Genomic DNA, 15,076 nt, shown 5'->3' on the forward strand with positions numbered 1-15,076 from the left:
AAATTTACGTTCCATTTAATTAAAAAAATCTACTTATCTCCTTAGCCTAAGAATACCAAAATCAGGGGGTCCTTGTAGTAATAATAGAAAGCCTAACATCCCTATGAAGCAGGCACGTCTTAGAAATCTCAAAGGAATTAATGTTTTAGCTTAATTGGCTACGAATGCGAGAGTTGAGAAATGGGCCAAATTCTTCTATTTGCTGCGGGCTCAATTCGCCTTTCTTCTTTCCAATAAACAAAACTAATTAAGGCCCGAGGAGTTGTTATAATGCAGAAGTTTGATTTTATAGTCAACATTTTAGAGAATAATGACCCTTGGAGACCCACTTAGAACAAATTTTATATCAAATTCCAAATAGAAACATAATATTTTTCAACAATATTAATTGAAAAACAGGACGCGTGTCTGAAATATCTTGGCCACAGACGCTTATATGTAAACATTTAGTTGGTCTTATCGGGCTGACTGCTGACACGAATAAAATTCAAGAACCTATCACGTATACATGATTATAAATTGAAACTAATATCGCATTGTGATCAATATTTTCTCAAGAGAACCAATCGAATAGTTCCCCATTTATGTACTTTTCCTCTACATACATACATATATGCAACAATGTTTATTAATTGGAATTTCTCCCTTCATTTTAGACTCCTAAAAAATGGGATATATTACTGCATGAAGTAAGAATGAATAATCATTTTGGGAACACGATACAATAGAACATTTTATCATGTAGCCAAAATCGAGACAACTCTTCATTTGAGTGATGTTCACAAGAGATATCTAAGCTAGAATTTTCTTGTAATTTACAAGCACTGCGTGTGCGGACCCCTTGGGAAAAGCTGAGAGATTGATGTTGTAAATTATTCTCAATCATGCACGCACAGTACCAAAAAAAAATCAATCATTACTTCACCCCTCGGAATAACAATCTTTATCCCTCTTATTAAATGGGTGCTAAAAGCAAATTTTTCAGGACGGGTGCGAAAATTTCAAAAATTTCATGAAACTTTATTCTGTACCTACTAAAGGAGTTTATTCATTTTTATGTAGTAAAATTCCTCATTCTCTAAGGAAGCAGTGGAAATACATGGTTTTAGAGCGTTTCGAAAAAGTATAGGAAAGAATAAAAATATCTTGTTAAAAATAATTAATCAAGCAGATCAATTAAAGACAAAAAAAACACAATAGTGATTTCTTACTATTTTCTTGTTTTTTTTTTTTAATTACATATTACTATCTATTTTATAGCACTCTAATTCTCCTATATCCCTGGAGATTAAGGGTTTGAATGAAGTATATTCAAAGAATTTTAGTTTAAGGATAAACCAATCAACATTTGCGATGATTGAAAATTGTAAGTACATAATACTTTTTCCTACTACTTAAAATTCGTTGTTTAACACATTTCATTCGAGCAATATTGACAGCCGGCTAAAATTTATCTAACTCCGTTATCTAACCCTGTCATCGCTCATTTCTCTGCCCAATCTTCATGGAAAAAAGAATCACAGCTAAAATGTGATTACACTCCATGTTTACCGAGCTTTTACAGTGAACATTTAGAATGACATGAACTAGCAGTGCTAAGTAAATACCAACACAAGATTAAATTTTTTTCCCACATATACCCAGGACAGAAGTTAATGAACTAGAGAAGACAAATTGGCAAGAATGCGTTGGCGCTTCAGAAAAAAAATGTTTATTTTTAATTCAAGAATTCAAAATGACTTTTCTCAGCAAAAATGTCTTTTATAGGCGAAAAAAAAACAGTGGGCAAAAGGAGCTGAATTTTAATTTTTGTGTGCCTGTGAGAGAAAAAATCGAATTTAAATCACATCTCGTAAATTGCAAATCAATCACAATACCCCAAAAAGCGATCAATTGCCATTCTTGCCGTTTCAAATTCCTTTCACCATTTACAGATGGAACGAAGAGGGGCAAAAAAGACTATAATGGTAGTTAAAATGCGATATCCAACTACACAAAACCACTTAGAGTTGGAGGGAATCAAATGTGGGAAGAAGACATTAAATTTTCTCTATAAAGAATTTTTATGGTTTCTCCTTGGAGATCGATTGAAATACACAACAGCAAACTCCTCGCGCCGCATTTTATCGTTCCACCAACTCTTGGCTACATTTGGTTTGGAGGAGTAGGTATAAATGTTATTCGGTGCCTCACTCATAATGTTGTATCAAAGTGTTTTTGAAATGGTCAAAAAGTAGTTGAGAGATGTGAGACTTAAGAAGAATCTTTTCTACCTCAATAGTGGAGAATATCCAAACTCTATTATATGTATAAAACTTTCTATATGTATACAATAAACACAATATTGACGTGACTTGCAGTTAAATTGAAATCAAATTTATCTTTTTCATATAAAAGCCAATACTTGCTGATAGATATACCTTTAACATTCTGTCTGTATTTTCTTCGTGTGTACTTGCACACACGTGAGGAAGAAGCACACAAACCTAAAAAAGAATCATCATGAAAATCTCATTGCATGATCTTCATCGTCAGCAGAGTCCCAGATAGAAACGTCTTTCAATTCCATCGACATTTCTCATCCAATGTGTCGATTATTTAGAGAGAATTTACAAAATTTATGCCAGATGTTTTATGCCAATTGAAAATTATTATATTTGTACAATTTCCCCGTCTATTTTCCACCGCACTCAATATACTTGTGCACACCCATTTAAATGCGATAGCTACATGTGTGCATGTTGATGGATGAAAGATGAGACATATTTCCCCATTAATCCCAATATCCAATTAGACCTTTCAATTTTAAAACAATCCCATCTTTTTCGCTGTGCTAAATGTATTGGCACATTAGGATGAGCTAAATGACCACAAAATGTGTAAATGCAATTTATTTTAATTACGATACAACACTTGATGGATCGTTACCAAGATGTTTGAGACACATGGTGGTTGGTTGTTAATTCAAGAATCTACATGGTTTTCTTGTAAAATTCTAATGTAGGTATTTTTTTAAAGAAATTCTGTTAATTTTGAACATTAATTAAAATAAGAAAAATAAATGTTTCTTAAGAGATTGAAATTAATAAGAGTTTGTAGCTTTCACATAAAAATATAGAGAAAACACAAAATACTTCGTGTGTGTGTCTAGCTAAACACCTTGATTTGTTAGCACTATCACAAGAGTATTTTAATGCAATGCACATTAGTGCGAGAAATATTATTTATTTATAGTAATAGAAGAAGAATCTTTTTCAAGTGTTGCCTTCAAGCATGTTTCGTGTCTACCAGGCATCCCCCTTTTCAAAATATGCGAAAATACTTGGCGTGAAATTGCATAAGATTTTAAACAAATAATGTCCTATTTGTGTATTCAAAGCACACACAAAATCTCAAAATTTCCAACAGTTAGTGAAAGAAGGACAAGTATCATTCAAAATGTGATTAACATACAAAGAGGGACAAAAAGTGGGAAATAAGGTACAGAGAGAGAGAAGGTAGGTACAAACTGAATAAATTCCCGGGTAAATGAAAGAAATATACGGGTAATTTATCGCATTGGATGTACATAACATATGTAGCTTGTATGATTAGGAAAGAACGGCAAATGAGGTTCTTCCAGTTTAGAGACGAGTTACAAAATAAAAATAAACTCTCTCAACAGGGAAGTTAGTAAAGAAAAAAGAAAATAAAAATCTAACACTTTGCTGGGTATAATTATGCAAAATTGCACTGTCACAGAAATTACATCATTTCCGCTAAAACGCGGAATTCGTTCGTGATGATTGTTTTGGGTAATTTTCGTTTGTGACAAATTTACAAACTCCTCACGCGGTGTACATACATATGTATGAAAATCTTGGAATATATTCTTATTTCCTCGTGTGCCAAAACAAAACGGTAAAAAAGCAATGAAGGAAAAACAGAAAAAGAAAACCACACGGAAAGCTTAAAAACTGCTTAGACATGTAAACAATCCGCAAAATGATGACTCCCCTCAAATGGTCCAATTATATAGCAATTTGCTAAATATTGTTTTGTCTCTATACTAAATAACTATTGTTTTGTTATATATTAGTCTTCTCCATGGCAGAGGCAAGTGTGGTTTATTTGAAATTGGGTCACGATCATTTACAGCAGAACGTCTCGGACCATCGACTATATGGGAAACAGCACACACATCTTCATCACGAAGTGCAATTAAGAAATTCATACCCTTTCGTTCTTTGGTGTGGCAGTAAAAAATTAATAAAATCACCATCCATCGATAATAAAATCAAACTGAGGCAATTTGGTCGCTTTTTTTTGGCTCTCATTCTGCCAATTTCTCCTGCTGTTTCCTCCATCACACAATTTCACCCATTTATCTTTGTCTAATTTATATGTGAAATCGAATGGGATTTTTTTCTCTCTAAATTCTCATTTCAATAAACTCACCAATGATTGTACAAGCTGGGCCAATGATTGAATTTCCAGAAATCTGTGTGATTGCCAAGAGGAGATCACCAACGAGGAGGCAGGCCACATAGTGCGTTTGGCAACGCCAATGAAGAACATGGTGATTCGACGGCACCAGGAAGCTCGCCAGCAGCGTCGCCAGGAGGAATACAACGGAAATAAAGAGTCCAGCTGCATACAGTGGAAATCTTATATCCTGTAAAAAAAAATAACAATAAATTTCTTAGGCTAAACAGGAAGTATAAAAATTGATCAAGCTTTGTACAAACTGTACAAAATACAAGCTTTGCGGATATTTTTTATGCAAGAATTTTATTTATTTTACTGAAAATATTAATTTTCTCCTAAAATATCCCGAAGTTCTATCATAAGTAGTTAAATAATAATGTTTCTTTACGTAAATTGAATAATCTTGGCTAATGAAATGATTAAAGTAAATCCATTAACGTGAGATTCAAGAAGTTCCGCTAGATTATTTTGAATGATCCGTTATGATTTCATACCACCAAAAAACCCAAAGAAATCTTATTCAAAAATTCTCTAAACTTCCCAACTATATGCAGGTAATTAACGTTCTAAATTGCATAAGAATCCATGAATTTGACGCATTAGAAAACATTGCCTTATAATGCTTTTTCTTGTTTGTTTCTTTCTTCTCCATCGTCACATACCCGACAAATTTCCTAATCATCTAAACAATATAATTTAACAAGTTTGCAGTCACTTTTCATTTCAAGCAATCATCACATGAGCAAACAAAAACCTTTTAAGCAGTAGAACACATTAGAGAGCAATCATTGAAGATTAACTCATATCTGATACCTAAAGGTTCTCCTAATTTTCTAATTTGTGAGAGAAGACGTGATATAAAATTAAAGAAATTTTAAAAATAATAATTAAGCATCCTCGAATCAAAGGCGTAAGAGTGGGCGAAAATAAACATAAATAAAAAAAACTGTCCGACTTTATTTTTTTGGCTTCTTTCATGTGAGAAATCATTTTGGAAATGGAGCAGAAAATTGGAGGAAATTCTTGGACACACTTTGCGACACAACGGCGTTGTGCTAAAAAAGAAAGTGTGCAGATATTGTTGAAAAATTCCTCATGAATTCTTTCAAATTGAATAGAGAATGAGGGCTTTCCTCCACCACAAAACATACGGACTGCTACCGACATCCGGAATAGTGTCGTGATGTGGAAATTTTCGAGGGAAATTTCATTGTTCAACCACCTCATCTGTATGGCTCGAAATGAAGTGTCTCGAAAAGCAAACAGTGTCAAGTGAAGAGAAACAGATAAATAATGTGATGAAATTCACGTTCAAAAGACACCTTATTTCGAATTTTAATGATCATTCATACATATACCCATCTCACTTATGGGAAGTTCCTCCGGAAACCACAGAGACAAGACAATGTGTGCGGAGATACCCTCATACCCTGACGGATGCTGCAGGCAGAGGATTCCCTCAGGACGTCGTGTGGCATCACACATCCATCCAGACCATATAGTGAGGATTTAAACGACTGCACGTGTTTTCCTTGCTAAGAAATCTGATCCTCAAATTGAAACAAAACTCATATAATGTACTTTTATGCTCGCACGTCACAATACGAACCACTTCACATGCTGAAATGTGGGATGGGATGCACACCACCAGCAGAAAAGGGAGAAACCCTCATTTTTGTGAAACACCAACTCATAAAAGAGTCCTTCGCCTGTGGATTTTCTCATGAAATTCTCATGAAAGATGCATTGAAAGAATGAGGGGAAACGCAGGCAAAAAGTCCTCTCTCACACTCTCCCTGTGACTGTGCTGAGATTCTGAGGGTGCTTGAATCATTGCAATTTTTATGTAACTCCCATCCATATACATGCAAGATTGATGCTCAACCCAGAATCTACGAGACTGAAGGGAAAAAAGGGAATTTGGTTGTAAAAGTTTTCAAATAAAAACCCCGCACGTAGTGTATACTAAATGCTACAACAAAAGAAAGAATCATCATTCAAATATTTGATTGCAGAGGAATGAAAAGTTATGCGAAATCCGTAAAATGGTGATTAAATATTTTTTGATGAAAAGCATGCAGATGTTCCAGACGGTTGGGGAATACAATGCAAAAGAGGGTATTCAACCCAATCCAGGTAAGTACCAACGTTATTTTTTTTAGAGATGCGCAATCACATAAAAATTCAGCAATTTCATAAAATCTGCATTCATTCCCAAACTGACTCATTTAACTTGACTCTCACTTATTTTTGGTTTTACCGAGAAATTCCATTGAAACACCGTTTAAATTACTTTTTTAAAAGATTTTGTAACTAAAAAATTCAACTACTTGCATTTTTGAATTATTTAATTTTGAAATGGAAATAAAATAAAATTAATAAATTAAAAATTAAATGTAGCCACAAATGCCAAGAATTAAAAGAAGAAGTCCAATATGAGTGTAATCAGAAATATTTTAGCGAAGATTTTAGATTTTTTCTTTAATTTAATTTATGTTAAAAAATGATAAATATAACGATTTATGAGTCGTATTTGATGATAGAGAATAAAAGAAATTGCAGTTTGGACCTTTTTATGCAATTCTAACGTTTTTCTCAAGTTTGACATTCCGTTTCTAACGTTTGATAATTCTTTTCAATCGTTTGACAATTCTAGTCGTAGTTCTTAATTATATTTTTTTTTACAAAAACATCAATAATAATTAAAAGACTAATTAAAAAATATTGAAATAAAAATAAAAAATGGAAAATAAAAATTGAAAAATAAAATTTTATCATTTTTGAACGCTATTCTATTTCCTAAAAATCAATAAAATATTCATATTTTGCAACTAACGAACATGTATGAGTTTATTAGAAATTTCCTCTTTGGGAGCTTTCCCCATTCTCCCAGATTACACATAAATTGAAAGTCCACAAGGATATCGTTTATTGTAACAGTTGGGGAAATTGCACCGGCGTACCGGCTAATTCCTCGAGGGCTTACAAACTACATACATAAAGTAAAAGGGAATGAGGATTCATTTTAATTTCCTGGGTGCAGCTCAGTTCATTTAGAAACCCTCCTAAATTCTATGTTCAAATTCACACGAAATGACCCCAAGAAAAAAAAACAAACAAATATAAGTCTAAAAGGACAAAGGTCGGCTTTTCTGTATTGAGATTTTAAACGACAAACTTTGAAATTTTTAGTAGCCTTTTCACCATCCCGGATTTACCAGGTAAATGCCGACAAGAAAGGAGTTTCTTTTGGGGAAAGCACTTTGTGGGAAATTTATGATATCGCTCGTTGCTTCCAAATGCAAATACCATAAAATTCCCATCACACAAGCCCCCCAACCAAAAAAAATCAACCCCAGAGGAAGGGCATGAAAAACCTCGTCGTCGGCATTCCCCGACACATTGCTGGGATGGCACAAAAAACCACGGGAAGCGTCTGCAGGCAGAGAGTTTGGGCGATTAGAGGGAGATGTAACTCACATTGTTTGGTACTGGCGCTGTTTTCGGATGGCTGAAGTGCTCGGAGCAGGTAAAAACGCTCACGTACGTATTTATCTCATCGAGTGTGTGCTCGAGGCAGAATTCAGTGCTGTGGAATTGTTTCCCAGACTCCAGGATCAGCATCCCCGTCTCCTCCATAAAGTTTTCTAAGCGGAAATGGTCGGCGATTGCGATGTCGTTATTCTTGCACTCTGGGAAGCCATAGCGAAGTTCCACGTGGGTGGAATTGGCGAATGGGAAGTTCTGCAGGAGGGTACGATTGTCCAGAAAAACACAAGTACTATTGAGCTGACTCCATGCCCCACTGGGACCGCAGCATTTTCGCGCCACAACGGGTGGATGGGCGAGGTAGGGTTGATTGTGGTGGAAGGTACGATAGTGTGCTGGGAGGCACACAAGGGCGGAATCCCGTTCCACGCAGTATGTCTCGGTGGGCACAACGAGATTTCGATCATCCAGGAAGAGGCTGCCATTTGAGAAGATGACGAATTTATTTTCCCCATAGATAAATTCGGGTTCCTGGCATGTGTCTGGTTGGGTATTTTCGAGAATGCGGAAGTGCCTGGGTGCTTCCCCAACGGGTTGATGCAGTTGATTTCGGGCAATAAGCCATACCCGTGGTACCCACTTGAGTGATGCCCCAGCAGCACATTTCTGCGTCTTCTCCAGGTGCTCACCGAGACGACAGCACTTCCGGATATTTACCGGTGGCGGAGGCCCCTTGCCCCCCGCCACAGAAACGGTGGCCAATGTGAGCACAACGAGCCCCAACAGGTGCATTTTTTCCGCTGTGGCCCTTTTTGGTCGTCGTCGCACCACACGGTGAGATTTGCAGCCAACACAAACAAACGGCAAAGACACCACAAAACACAAAAATGAAGAAGCTGTTTAACGGGACTCGTCACTTTCCATTCTCTCGCTCATTTTCACGTCCAATAAACCTGTCTTGTCCACTCCTGGACACAATTCACGCGTCTCGCGGGTCAACACTTTGAGATTTTCACAATAAGAGCACTTCACGAGGGCACTGATCACCACGAGAAGCCATGAAAAGTTCGCACCAAGATTTGAAGATTTTGTATACAACGGATGGAGCGGATCGACGTGCGTCCTCCTCCGTTCAGTGTTGGGAAAAAACTGCCCGCCCAGACAAAAATTTCCTCTACACAAGAGAACGCGCGCTAGCTTAAGGTGCGAAGAATGTTTCGGTAAGCTGAACACTTACGGGCTTTTTGTTTATTTTGTATTTCACGTTAAAAAGTTGGAAAGATCAAATATTTTTCTTGAGGAATTAAAAGTTTTGAATATTCAACAAAAGTTATTTTTTTTTTATTTTTGACAATTTATGCTGTAAATCGTGCTCACACTGCTCATATGAGTTTTGTACACCATCAGAAATTTTGCAATTGATTACAATAGCTGTGTTTTGAAATTATTACAATAGTGCAACTATTCACAGAAATTGTCCACAGACAAGTCAGATGATTCTTCCACTGGAATTATTCATTTTATTCGTTTTATTCCCACAACACAATTTGGTCGCAAGTGTAAACAAAATTTTCATTTTGCATTTTCCGCTTTTTATAATCCGCTTTAAATGGCTAAACATCATCCAGATTTAATCTTCTGTAGGAAGCAGCCAGGTGTAGGTAAGAAAACAAAAGGAAATTACTCAAAAATTCACAGATATTTTGTGTTTCCCTTCAAATGAGGTTATGTTTTGTCTCAGATGAATTTCTGGGAGCTCCTTTTTAGGCCCCATTGTCCTAAAATATGAATCTAATGAACATTTTATTTACTATTCAACAGCTATTGGACGCCTCTGTGAAAAATGCGATGGAAAGTGTGTCATTTGTGATTCTTATGTGCGTCCATGCACCCTGGTCAGGATCTGCGATGAATGCAACTACGGTTCCTATCAAGGACGATGCGTAATCTGTGGTGGTCCCGGAGTATCAGATGCCTACTACTGCAAAGAATGCACAATCCAGGAAAAAGATGTAAGATGTATTTTCTTTGTAGAGAACACAAAAGATTTAAAATTCTCGCATTATCTTTGCAGAGAGACGGATGCCCCAAAATCGTAAATCTGGGCAGCTCAAAGACAGACTTATTCTACGAAAGGAAGAAATATGGGTTTAAGCAGAGATAAGACCGAATTAAATATCTCAGAAGAACGGCAAAGGAAAAGAAATCATTTTGTCAATGGGGATTTTTTTCTTATTCACCGTACAGAAGAGGAATCACTGCTGGGGAACATGTCTAAATTATAATATATAGGAACTTTTTCTCATGCGATGCAAATTATCTGAAGAGGCAATACAGCTCCCTGCATATTCTGTAGAGCGGCAGCCCAATCACCGTGAAGTAGTCACCCTCGATGCGCTCAATGAATGTCCCACCCACACCCTGAATCCCATAGCCTCCGGCTTTATCCAGGGGCTCCCCGGTGTCCACATACGCATGGATCTGCTCCGGTGTGGCTTGGCCAAAGTACACATCTGTTGTCTCTGTGAATCTAATGAATTTATCCGCAATCTTTATCACAACACCCGTGTAGACGCGATGTTTGCGATTCATGAGTCTGCAAGACAAAGGAAAAAGGTCATCAGCATGTTCACATTGCGGATCCTCCACATCCTGAATCCCTTACTTGGTCAGTATCTGAAATGCCCTCTCCTTATTTTTGGGCTTCCCATACACCACCCCATCCATCGTTACAACTGTGTCTGCGCCAATTATGACATCCGGAGCCGGGTCGTGGAGTCTATCGCTAACTTCCAGCACCTTATGGAGTGCAGTCTCTTCCACATATGCGCAAAATGACGGAAAATCCTCAGGTTTGAAGTCTTCCTCAAAGCGCGAAGGGCAAATCTCAACATTTATTCCCTGAAATGTGATGAGAAAAAAACACTCAACCCCCAACCCAATTTTTCAGCACCCCTTTCCGGCTCACTTACGAGATTTTTCATCAATTCCTGCCTACGGGGTGATCCACTAGCTAACACTATTCGCTTCTGATTGAGCACATGACGCACCGGGTGCAGCATTTTGCGGAAAATCTACTTTTCACGGAAGCAAGTAGACGAAAACAAAACACCACCTCCTTCCTTCCCGCACGTTTCTGTATGGTCCCAAATTGGCCTCCACAAGAAGTTAACTTGACTGTCAGTGTGTCCCACAAAGGGCTGTTTTAAGCGCTAAAATTTAAACTTGGAAAATCATTGGTTTTTCACGATATTTTTACGTTTTTCATCCGGAAAAGCGTCAATAAAAAGATTTTTCTTTAAATTCAAGAGGAATAATTTATTTATCACAAAACTGTTAAAAAGTGTAACCAACACAAATGAGGGAAATTTTGCATGGATGTAATAAGTAAAAGAAAATTCTAAAAAATAAACCATTCTTTCTGTACAGATTTTCCAGGAATTCACTTATTGTGCTATTTTGATGCTGTTGCATTAACCCATCCTCACTTTTTGTATGATATATCATACGCAAAATTGGTAATTTTTGTTTAATTTTTATGACGCGAATTCGCAAAAATTTCCTTCCGGGTTAGTGTTTTCCACTTTTATAAACCCTTAACTCTTTATATTAATTTTCCTGGGTGTCAAAAACATAAAATAATGTTATTTTTTGACAAAAATCTAAGTGTATCCAATTGCAATGTTGTCCGGGAACCAAAATGTGTGTATTTTAAGTGACAATTTCCTTTTTCTCTGTATTATTTTGTGCAAAATTTCTTATTTATTAATAAAACTTTGTGAATTAACCAAAATATCCGTCTCCGGCCGCAAATTATTTAATATTTTACGCGATAAACATCTGCGTATGATATATCATACGTTGATTGAATTGAGGTACTTTTTAGGTTAAAGTGCGAGTTTATTTCTGTGAGGGAAGATCTAAGGGTTTGGGAATGAAAATATAAATAGATTGCAGTGAAAAGGAATGCCAGGAAGTGCTAAATCAGATACATCGTAAGTATTAAAAAGTATCTAACACTGGGAAATATAAAAATTATAGCGAAAATCTTGATTTTTGTAGGTCTGAGAACGAAGAAGGATAGCACAACCGGCTCTGTCCGGAGACTTGTCAGCATGCTCACAAGAAGTCTCCGTCCTAGAGCCAACCATGCAACTTGAGATGGTTATTTTATTTCCTGGCTACGCAACTGTTAGCGATGAGGACAACTGTGGGAAGCACGACAAGTTCAGTCTCTATATCCTTAGAACTAGAACTCTACAAGAACGCGGTGAGTTGATTCTGAAACCCAAGGATTGGAGTTCTATTGGAGCAATTAATTAATTCTGGTCCAAAATCTAGCCAGAATACTTAATTTAAGCATAAATTATGTAATTTATGCATTTAAATAAATTAAAGTTTTTGTTTTAAGACTGAGAAAAAAATAGATTTTTTCAACCCCCTTTCGTTAAACGTATGATATATCATACGGTGTCTACCGACGCCCCCATGGGGGCTAAAAATTTTTTTTTCAGGAATTATATTTCTTATAGGCTTATTAGTCAAATTCTAGAAAATGAAGGTCCTAGGTACAGCAGATCTATGACCTCGTTAGCATGGGTTAAGTAAAAAATTAATGGGAAGGATTTATGTACATGATTTACAAGACCATTGATCTGTGGGAGAGATGAGAGATGATTTCATCATCAAACATTGATGGGATTTGTGTGGACGATTCCTCCTGCTTGGCAGATATTCTTGGCTTGCTGACTCATCTTACCGTACATCTCGAGGAAGGCAGTAGTATTTGTCTTCCGGAGGTTACTCTTGACGCGCTCAGCTCCCTCAACGGCCCAACATTCGGCCATGAGGAGCTCCTGATCGGCCGATGGAAGTTCTCGGGTCAGGGTTTGGCTGACACGCGAGAGGATGACGCTCATTGCGTAGATGTCCATGGCAGCATCAGCTAGACGATTGAGCATAAATTGCTCCTCCACAATATTCTTTCCATACTTGATTAGCAACGACTCCACCGCCTGCCCAAAGAGAGTTATGCATTCGGCAACATTCTTCGAAGCTGGTTGCAGTTTCGGATGCACATAGCCACTGAGATCAATGCCACCGAAGCCGAGAGAACGTATAGCCCGTCTGGAGGATTCCTGCACAATCAATCCGAGATTTGCAGCGGGATTCTTGAAGGCACGTTGCAGCTCCTTCAGATGAGATCCAGCATACTGGATTCCAGTGAGTGCCACAAAGAGTCGGAGGATGTCATTTGTGCCCTCAAAGATGCGGAAAATCCTCAAGTCTCGCAAAACTCTCTCCAAGCCGGCTGCCTTCATGTATCCCATGCCACCGAGGATCTGAATTGACTCATCACACACCTGCCATGCAGCTTCGGAGGCGAAAACCTTCGAAATGGCTGCTTCGAGGTGGTAATCCACACTCCCGGAATCCATATTGCCGGAAATCATGTAGGCCATTGATTGGGTGGCAAAGTGCAGCATTGACATCCTGGCCAATTTCTCCTGGATCCCCTTGTACTCACAGATCTTCTGCCCGAATTGCACACGTTGTGTCACATGCTCGGTGGCTTTCTCAATGCATGCCCGCATTGTTCCCGAGAGGGTTGCTGACATCCCAAAACGTCCGTTATTGAGAATATTCATTGCCACTTTGAATCCATTGCCCACCTCTCCAATTACATTCTCAACGGGGATTTTGACGTCTTCAAAGAACACCTCAGCTGTGTTTGATGCTTTGATGCCCATTTTGGACTCAGGAGGCCCACTGGTGACACCCCCAAAGCCTCGTTCGACAATAAACGCCGTCACTTTGTCCTTCTTTTTCCCCGTCCGGGGATCTTCTACTTCCGTTTGCGCAAACACAGTCATAATGTCCGCAATGCCACCATTGGAGATCCAAATTTTTGAACCATTTAGGATAAAATGACGTCCATCGGGGGATTTAACAGCACGGCATCTGATGGAACCAGCATCAGAGCCAGATGATGGTTCTGTGAGGCAGAAGGCGGCATAAACTTTCCCCGTACTGACTTGTGGTAGATATTTCTCTTTCTGCTCCTTCGTGCCATAGAGGAGGATACCCTTAAAACCGATTGATTGATGAGCCCCAAGGACAATTCCTGCACCCAGATCGTATGCTCCCATCACTTCACACATTCTGGCGTACTGGGTATTGTTGAGTCCTAGCCCTCCCATTTCAGCAGGCACCTGGAGCGCAAAAGCACCCAAATCCCAAAATCCATTGGCCGTAGCCTCATCCAGTCCAGCCCTGTCGTCATTCTTTGCTGCATCATTGACTTCCGTCATGAACTTTGTCACGGGATCAATGAAGCTCCCAATGTGCTCCTTTTGCTCTTCATTGAGAACATCCGGATATGGGAATAGCTGTGATGCTTCAAGTTCCCCGCGGAAAATGTTGGCAACGTAGCTGTGATTTTTTACAGCTGTCTGGGCCTCAGGACGTCCCTCGTCGACTTTCACCTGAGCTGTTGCGGCGAGACATCTGGAATTTGAGAGATATCTAAGCTACTTCCCCGTGAGATAAAGAAAAAGTAACACAGAGTCCGAATTCCACGATTTCTACGTAGTTTGGGGTCCAAAGGTTGTTCCCCTTTATGGCCTTTCCCATCAAGGCAAACTCACCTTCGGATTTCTCGTGATCCTGGGCTTTGGATCCTCCGGAGGAATGACTGGGATACACGAAGCATGACTTTGTGGTGCTTTTTCAACAGGTTGTTCAAGAAATTAGTGGAAGGAAAACGATGGAAATCACGAAAAACTCAATGGACTACGTCTTTTCACGACAAAATATGACAACACAATGCGAGAAAAAAAACTCAAAATTCACCATTAATAGTACAAGTGGTGAATTTGTGAACTTTAACGATTTTTTTAATTTAAAAAGGATTTTTGTGTTTTTTTGTACGTGATTTCCAACAAAAATCCACAATTTTATTCTTTTTTCTCTACTTTTTCGAATATCCCAACACTCCTATAAAGATTTTTCAGCAGAAAACGTGGGTATTCGTAAAAAAAAAAGAACAAACAGTCAAAAAAGTGACCGAATTCGGCAAGATAGATTTTCGACGAGTTTTTATACCATTCTTTTAAGAATC

The 15,076-nt window shown here is 38.0% G+C and overlaps 4 protein-coding genes across 7 annotated transcripts in view; 1 reads left to right on the forward strand and 3 right to left on the reverse strand.

Moving 5' to 3' along the window:
* Positions 1–9,170, reverse strand: part of LOC129789634 (probable G-protein coupled receptor Mth-like 1) — a 30,316-nt gene extending 21,146 nt beyond the window's left edge. The window contains exons 1-2 of the mRNA XM_055826607.1: positions 7,948–9,170; positions 4,438–4,654 (exon numbers count right to left, since the gene is read on the reverse strand). Coding sequence (XP_055682582.1) covers positions 4,438–4,654; positions 7,948–8,748 — 1,018 coding nt within the window. The 5' untranslated portion in view covers positions 8,749–9,170. The remainder of the gene's footprint in view (positions 1–4,437; positions 4,655–7,947) is intronic.
* Positions 9,171–9,493: 323 nt separating this feature from the next.
* Positions 9,494–11,433, forward strand: LOC129789788 (PHD finger-like domain-containing protein 5A). Its single transcript, XM_055826840.1, has 3 exons — positions 9,494–9,617; positions 9,778–9,968; positions 10,031–11,433. Exons 1-3 carry the CDS (start codon positions 9,566–9,568, stop codon positions 10,118–10,120), a joined length of 333 nt encoding a protein of 110 aa, XP_055682815.1. The 5' UTR covers positions 9,494–9,565; the 3' UTR covers positions 10,121–11,433.
* On the reverse strand, positions 10,166–11,041 carry LOC129789766 (dTTP/UTP pyrophosphatase). Its single transcript, XM_055826815.1, has 3 exons — positions 10,929–11,041; positions 10,622–10,857; positions 10,166–10,552 (listed from the first exon to the last, which is right to left on the reverse strand). The coding sequence occupies exons 1-3, from the start codon at positions 11,016–11,018 to the stop codon at positions 10,273–10,275; spliced, it is 606 nt and encodes a 201-aa protein (XP_055682790.1). The 5' UTR covers positions 11,019–11,041; the 3' UTR covers positions 10,166–10,272.
* On the reverse strand, positions 11,248–14,805 carry LOC129789622 (very long-chain specific acyl-CoA dehydrogenase, mitochondrial). 4 transcript variants are annotated; one of them, XR_008750480.1, is made up of 3 exons: positions 14,604–14,805; positions 12,543–14,463; positions 11,248–11,421 (listed from the first exon to the last, which is right to left on the reverse strand). XR_008750480.1 is itself a non-coding variant. In XM_055826593.1 (2 exons), the coding sequence occupies exons 1-2, from the start codon at positions 14,666–14,668 to the stop codon at positions 12,642–12,644; spliced, it is 1,887 nt and encodes a 628-aa protein (XP_055682568.1). In that variant the 5' UTR covers positions 14,669–14,794; the 3' UTR covers positions 11,248–12,641. The 4 variants fall into 4 exon arrangements, 2 of the variants coding, with proteins under 2 accessions (XP_055682568.1, XP_055682567.1); XR_008750479.1 differs by having other exon boundaries at positions 12,543–14,481; positions 14,604–14,794; XM_055826593.1 differs by having other exon boundaries at positions 11,248–14,463; positions 14,604–14,794.
* Between the last annotated feature and the right edge of the window lie 271 nt (positions 14,806–15,076).

The sequence above is a fragment of the Lutzomyia longipalpis genome, chromosome 2 (assembly GCF_024334085.1).
Source record: "Lutzomyia longipalpis isolate SR_M1_2022 chromosome 2, ASM2433408v1".
NCBI classification, from domain to species: Eukaryota; Metazoa; Arthropoda; class Insecta; order Diptera; family Psychodidae; genus Lutzomyia; species Lutzomyia longipalpis.

Bases quoted from the DNA above. Each gene is read 5' to 3' on its own strand.
- LOC129789788 (XM_055826840.1), top strand. From the start codon at position 9,566: ATGGCTAAACATCATCCAGATTTAATCTTCTGTAGGAAGCAGCCAGGT. The intron at 9,618-9,777 runs GTAAGAAAACAA...ACTATTCAACAG, and splicing joins TAGGAAGCAGCCAGGTGTAG to CTATTGGACGCCTCTGTGAA. The intron at 9,969-10,030 runs GTAAGATGTATT...TTATCTTTGCAG, and splicing joins GCACAATCCAGGAAAAAGAT to AGAGACGGATGCCCCAAAAT.
- LOC129789766 (XM_055826815.1), bottom strand. From the start codon at position 11,018: ATGCTGCACCCGGTGCGTCATGTGCTCAATCAGAAGCGAATAGTGTTA. The intron at 10,858-10,928 runs GTAAGTGAGCCG...ATCACATTTCAG, and splicing joins AGGAATTGATGAAAAATCTC to GGAATAAATGTTGAGATTTG. The intron at 10,553-10,621 runs GTAAGGGATTCA...TTTGTCTTGCAG, and splicing joins GCATTTCAGATACTGACCAA to ACTCATGAATCGCAAACATC.
- LOC129789622 (XM_055826592.1), bottom strand. From the start codon at position 14,668: ATGCTTCGTGTATCCCAGTCATTCCTCCGGAGGATCCAAAGCCCAGGA. The intron at 14,482-14,603 runs GTGAGTTTGCCT...GAAGTAGCTTAG, and splicing joins GGATCACGAGAAATCCGAAG to ATATCTCTCAAATTCCAGAT.